Genomic DNA, 6,260 nt, shown 5'->3' on the forward strand with positions numbered 1-6,260 from the left:
CTCCCTTTCCCTGCCCTCAGGTCATCCCTGAACTCACTTCTGATAGATCAAGGGGCGGGGGCAGTAAGGACATTGGGGGTTAGCCAAGGGATCCCATTCCCATGGGATCTTGGTGATCCTCAGTTCCCTGTGGCTTCCCATGGGGGTTTCTTTGCAGTAGGAAAAAGCCCAGTTTGGGAAAAGGAGGTGCCCGGAGAGGGCATTGCTGGGAGTTCCATGGGGCTGTCAGGGATTTTGGCTCCATGAGGAGGAGCCTTGACAGGGTTTGGACTTCTCCTGTGACCTCGGAGTTGCTGGAGACACCGATGGGTGTTGTGTGGATCTGGGCTGGTGGCTTTGGACTTTGGCATCTTTGATGTTGACTCTTTTTTTTTCCTAAAAAAAGTCACCGTTCCTGGATGGAAAAGTGTTTGTGGACAGACAACAACCCCAAGTAGGAAGGGCCCATGGATGAGCTGGTGTGTGTGGGTTGTCATGGGACTGCTCCAAGGCTCCATTCCCTGCTGTCCAGGAATCCCAAAAACCAGTGGTTCAAGTAGGATTCAACCACACCCTGGATCTCTGCAGGGCGCTTTTGCCTTAAAAAAAGCTCTTTCTAGGTAATTCCTAGGATGAGCCAAGATATTTCTTGGTTTTGTTGTGTTTCTCCAGCCAAAGGGTTCAGGAGGGGATGGTGGCTTTGCCACCTCCAAGAAATGATTCAGTATCCTTAGAAAAAGCTAAGAAATTATCCAAGATTCTACCCAGAGAAGCTGTGGCTGCCCCATCCCTGGAGGTGTTCCAGGTTGGACAGGGCTTGGAGCAACCTGGGATAGTGGGAGGTGTCAGTGCCTCTCTTTTCCCAGGAAAACCCTTGAAGCTGAGCCTGGCCACGGAGGAAATCGCCACCTTCTATGCCAAAATGTTGGATCATGAGTACACGACCAAGGAGATCTTCCAGAACAACTTCTTCCATGACTGGAGGAAGGTACCTTCCCTGGGATTGCTCCTTGATATCCATGAAATCCATCATCCCCAGGCTGTGGTGCGGGATGGAGGGAATGGGAGCGGGATTTGTTCCTTATTTATAATTAAGGTTCTAAATCCTGAGTTATTTTCATGGGTTTTTTTGTGGATTTGGACTGGGATTTGCTCTCTGTGCTCTCTCTGAGTTTTAGTGATGGAAGCAGGTGGTGGAGAGTCCTGGAAACAGCTCCAAAACCAGTATGGGGACACCAAAGGAATGAAGGAATGACCTCTGATCCCAAAAAAGAGCAAAACTCTTCCTAGGGAATGTTTACACCTCCCAAATACCTTTGGTGCTGTCCCTGCAGTTGTGTTTGGGGGCTTTTTTCCATATGCGGTTCTTCCACCCTGGAACTGGCTGTGATTTTTCCAAGGAATTGGGATGTAGGTCTCTGCTTCCTCTTCTGGGAAGGAGAAGCCCAAGCAGAAGCTCTGTGTGGAATTAGTTTTGCCTCCTGGCTTTTCCCAGTCCTCCTCATTTCTTTCCCAGGAAATGACCTCAGAGGAGCAGGAGTTAATCAAGGATCTGGACAAGTGTGACTTCAGGGAGATCCACAAATATTTTGTGGAAAAAAATGAGGCCCGGAAAGCGCTTCCCAAGGAGGAAAAGCAGGTGAGGAGTGGTTCCTATGACATGTTTTGGGTACAGTTTTGGGAGTTTTGTCTCTTCCTTGTTGTCTTTCCTGGTGTTGTGCCTTGAGCTTGGAGTTCTTCAATCCAGCTCTGTCTCCATGGCCATCACCCTCTCTTCCTGAATTTTATCAGCAGATCCTGCATATTCCATGGCTTTACTGGGTGCCAGTTTTCCTTGGATGATGTTTTGGAGTCCTTCTCTGTGCAGAGGATTGTGGACCTGGCTAAGGGAATGATGGCACTTAGACTTGTTGCTAGGAATGTTAAAGATCCCTTCCAATCCAGTCCAAACCGTCCTGATTTTTTTGTGGTGTCCTGGTTTCAGAAGCTGAAGGAGGAGGCGGATAAGATCCAGGAGGAATATGGATACTGCATCCTGGATGGGCACCGGGAGAAGATTGGCAACTTCAAAACTGAACCTCCAGGGCTCTTCCGTGGCCGTGGGGAGCACCCCAAAATGGGGATGCTGAAGAAGAGGATCATGCCAGAAGATGTCGTCATCAACTGCAGCAGGTGAGTTGTCTTGGAAGTGCTGAGCTCCTGGGACGTCCTTTGGGATTGGGGGCCCAGAGTTGGGGTTTTTCCATCTTCTACAATTCGTGTTTTCCATACCCTGAGAGTATTTTTCCCTCTGAGTTATGTGAGCTGGACTGGTCTTAAGCCACCCATTTGGAGACCTTGATTTAAAACATTCCTCACCAGTCCAGAAAGTTTTCCTGTTGTTCCCAGCATCCAAATGATAAACACCTGGTTATGGGAAAGGTCTGGAGCACCGGGAGCAGCTGAGGGAGCTGGAGGGGCTCAGCCTGGAGAAAAAGAGGCTCAGGGGGGACCTTATTTGCTCTCCACAACAGGAGGGTGGATCCAGGTGGGGCTTGGTCTCTTCTCCTGGATAATAAATGATAGGAAAAGAGGAAATGGCTTTAAGTTGTTCCAGAAGAGGTTTAGGTTGGATAATTGGGAAAAACTTCTCCACAGAAAGGGTTGTCAAGCACTGGAAGAGGCTGCCAGGGCAGTGGTGGAGTCACCAGTCCTGCAGGGATGTGAAAGCTGTGTAGATGTGGCACTTGGGGACTTGTGGGTTTGGTGGTCGTGGCAGTGCTGGTTCATGGCTGGACACGATCTTGGAGGACTCTTCCAACTTTAACGATTCCATGTTGTGGAGCAATTTTGGGTGGATTCCATGTTTTCTCAGTGGTGGTGACCATCCTTGGCTCACCTCTTTCTTCATGGCCTGAGGGCAATTCTGCTCTTCCCACAGGGATTCCAAGATTCCCGAGCCCCCAGAAGGTCACAGGTGGAAGGAGGTGCGCTTTGACAACACGGTCACCTGGCTGGCCTCGTGGACAGAGAACATCCAGAACACCTTGAAGTACATCATGCTGAATCCCAGCTCCAAGCTGAAGGTTGGAATGGTGCCTTTGGTCAGGTGAAAAAATCTGGGAAAGCTGGGATATGGAATATCAACAAAATGCTCCCTTTTTTTGGCCCTTTACTAAAAAGGGGATAAGCAAAATGAAATGGTGAGAGGGAAAGGACAGATGATTGTGAAGCATCAAACTTATTCCAAGGAATGGGTTGCTCCTGGCTGAGTCATCCTGGTGCCACATTCCTCATGTGTGTCCAGGGAAGGCTGCTGGAAGCCAGGAAGGGGCTGAGAAGATCCGTATGGGCCAGAGTTGGGTTGAGTTCATTTATACCAGGAAGTGGAGGGTAGGAAGAGGTGGGATTGAACTCTGTGGGAAGAGAAAGGGGATTTAAGGCTATTTCCAAGGGCTCCAGGAAAGTGGGAATGCTGCCCAGGTGTGGACACAACTGAGGAAGTCCTGTGTCAGTCCACACTAGTGTCTGGGGAGCCACCTTTGGCCATGATTTGACCACTTGGTCCTCGCTGTGCTCTGGATGGTGGAGAACACCCTGACTTGGCCAGGATGTAGATCCAGCACGGCCAGCAGAGGGCACAGAAACCCTGGATGAGCTCTTTCTTCTCCAATTTATTCCCTTCATGGATTTTTCCCAAGAAAACAATGGGGTTTGAGCAGGATTTAGATGCTGGAGGTGTTTCTAGAGCAGGACTTGACTGGTAGGGGTGGAACAAAGATGGGGCACGGAATGGAAAATATCCTGGTTTCCCATTCCAGGGGGAGAAGGACTGGCAGAAATATGAGGTAGCTCGGCGCCTAAAGGACGTTGTCCACGAAATCCGGGCTCAGTACAGAAAAGATTGGAAATCCAAGGAAATAAAGAAGCGGCAAAGAGCGGTGGCCCTGTACTTCATTGATAAGGTATCCACAGCCTCACCCCAGGTCCCCCATCCATGTGGAAATTGGGAATTCCCTCCCCTGAACCACCCCACTTTGCAGTTTTTGGTGTTTGTTGGTTCTACTGCCCAGGGTGGCTCTACATGAGGAATCTGGGGATGATTATGGAATCCTGGAATGGTTTGGTTGGATAAGACCTTAAAGATCATTTCTTTCCGACCCCCTGCCATAGGCAGGCACACCTTCCACTAGACCAGGTGGCTCCAAGGCCCATCCAGCCTGGATTTGAGTATTTCCAGAGGTGTGCAAGATGAAAATTGTCCCTAGGGGAAAGTGTCCCAGCCCATGGCAGGGGGTTGGAACCAAGCGATCCTGAAGGTCCCTTCCAAATCATTCCGTGAATCTACAGATGGAGATGACCCAATCTCCTCTAGTCCTGGTCCACTTTAACAGCTTGGGAAAGGGGAATTGAGGTGGGATGGGATGGATGACTCTCTGTTTCCTTCCAGCTGGCCCTGCGAGCTGGGAATGAGAAGGAGGAAGGGGAGACTGCGGACACGGTCGGCTGCTGCTCCCTGCGTGTGGAGCACATCCAGCTGCACCCCCAGCTGGATGGGCAGGAGCACGTGGTGGAGTTTGACTTCCTTGGGAAAGACTCCATCCGTTACTACAACAAAGTGTCCGTGGAGAGGCCGGTGAGTGGGGAAGGAATAGAGGAAGTGCTTGGTTATCTGGATTCCCTCAGTGTTTATCAGTCCCAAATTTCCATCCAAAACCGGTTACCAAGGTGCCTCCTGTGCTTTAGCCCTGGAGAATGGGAGAAATTTTGGGATAGAACTTTCAAGGTTGTTCTACCCTGGGAACCATGAGGGAGAAGTCCCACCTCTTGCTGGAGCACCCTCAGTTGGCTTGTGGGCATCAGGACTTGAAATATCTCCATTTATCTTTAATTCTTTTCCTTTGCTCATGGGAAAGATTTTAATGCTGTTTGTGGGGAAACTGGAATGTTGGAGATGGGAAAGATGGGGGAAACACCCATTGGCACCTTGAAGTTGAGAGGGTTGGTGGGATGTGCCAACACGAGGGTGAATCAGAGTCCATCCGGAAGAGGAGGAGGCAGAGATGAGGGAGATGTCTGGAAGCAATTCATTCCTTGGCTCTGACCAGAGCTGTCCTTTTTCCCTCTTCAGGTGTTCAAGAACCTGCAGCTGTTCATGAAGAACAAGGACCCCACCGATGACCTCTTTGACCAGCTCACTGTGAGTTGTCACCTCGAAGCTTTTCAAAAAGCACCGGTGGCCCTGAGGGAGGAGAAGTCAAACCGTGACACCCTTGGCCACCGTTGGTGGTCATCCCTTTGCCTGGTTTTAACTCTCTGCTCTCCAGGGACACCACTGTCACTGTTTGAACACCCTGTGATGTTTTCCAGCCTCCTTCTGCCCTGGAGCATCTCTGCTTCCCTGTGTCCCTGCTGAGGAGCTGGATTCCTGCTCCTTCCCTCCTCCAACTCATCCACTTGGGCCTTTTTGAGCCTGGGAAAGGCTGCCCACATTTGGGAAATTCCTGGAGGTACCAGACCTCGGCTTTTTGATGCTTTTGCACCTCATCGGGGCTCCACAGAAGTGGGAGAGGTTGCTGGAGGGATGTGCTGCCTTCCCTCCTGGAAAAACCTTCTCCCTCATCTTCCTCAGGATGGGATATGTGATCCATGAGCAGCCCCATGTGCTCTGTAGAACAGAGATGTGATATTGGGTGTGAGGCCAGAAAAGACCTCTCAGATCATCAAATCCAAGCCTTAACCCAGCACTGCCAGGTCCACTGCTAAACCGTGTCCCCCAGTGCCAGTGTGTGTCCTCTTGGACATAGATGCGCAGAAATTGTTGACTTCCAGAGAGATTTTTTTTGTGGATTTAGGCGGAATTTCAGGCCAGTTTTGGGTAGGTGATTGATCTGACCCCACAAGTAGGTCTACAAGCTGCAGAACTTAATTTTTTTTTAATGCCTAATTTTGGTTGCTTAGGCATAAGATGGTCTGAAAAAAAAAAAAGATTTGTCACGGCTTCTGCTTGTTCTATTCCTGCTCTTTCATGGAATCATGGAATGGTTTGGGTAGGAAGGGACCCTAAAGACTGTCAAGTTCCAAAGCCCTGCCATGGGCAGGGACACCTTCCACTATCCCAGGTTCCTCCAAGCCCTGTCCAACCTGGCCTTGAACAATTCCAGGGATGGAGCAGCCACAGCTTCTCTGGGAATTCCATTCCAGGGCCTCCCCACCCTCCCAGGGAAGAAATCCTTCCCAATATCCCATCAAACCCTTTACCAGTTTGAAGCTGTTCCTCCTTGTCCTACCACTAGAATTCC

General features: G+C 50.1%; 1 protein-coding gene across 1 annotated transcript in view; it reads left to right on the forward strand.

Moving 5' to 3' along the window:
- TOP1MT (topoisomerase (DNA) I, mitochondrial) overlaps positions 1-6,260 on the forward strand; it is a 17,391-nt gene that overhangs the window by 8,622 nt on the left and 2,509 nt on the right. Inside the window, exons 6-12 of the mRNA XM_017746656.1 lie at positions 846-967; positions 1,496-1,618; positions 1,964-2,151; positions 2,900-3,044; positions 3,780-3,923; positions 4,409-4,594; positions 5,090-5,164. Of these exons, the coding sequence (XP_017602145.1) occupies positions 846-967; positions 1,496-1,618; positions 1,964-2,151; positions 2,900-3,044; positions 3,780-3,923; positions 4,409-4,594; positions 5,090-5,164 (983 nt within the window). The remainder of the gene's footprint in view (positions 1-845; positions 968-1,495; positions 1,619-1,963; positions 2,152-2,899; positions 3,045-3,779; positions 3,924-4,408; positions 4,595-5,089; positions 5,165-6,260) is intronic.

Source organism: Corvus brachyrhynchos, unplaced genomic scaffold (assembly GCF_000691975.1).
Source record: "Corvus brachyrhynchos isolate BGI_N302 unplaced genomic scaffold, ASM69197v1 scaffold89, whole genome shotgun sequence".
NCBI lineage: Eukaryota > Metazoa > Chordata > Aves > Passeriformes > Corvidae > Corvus > Corvus brachyrhynchos.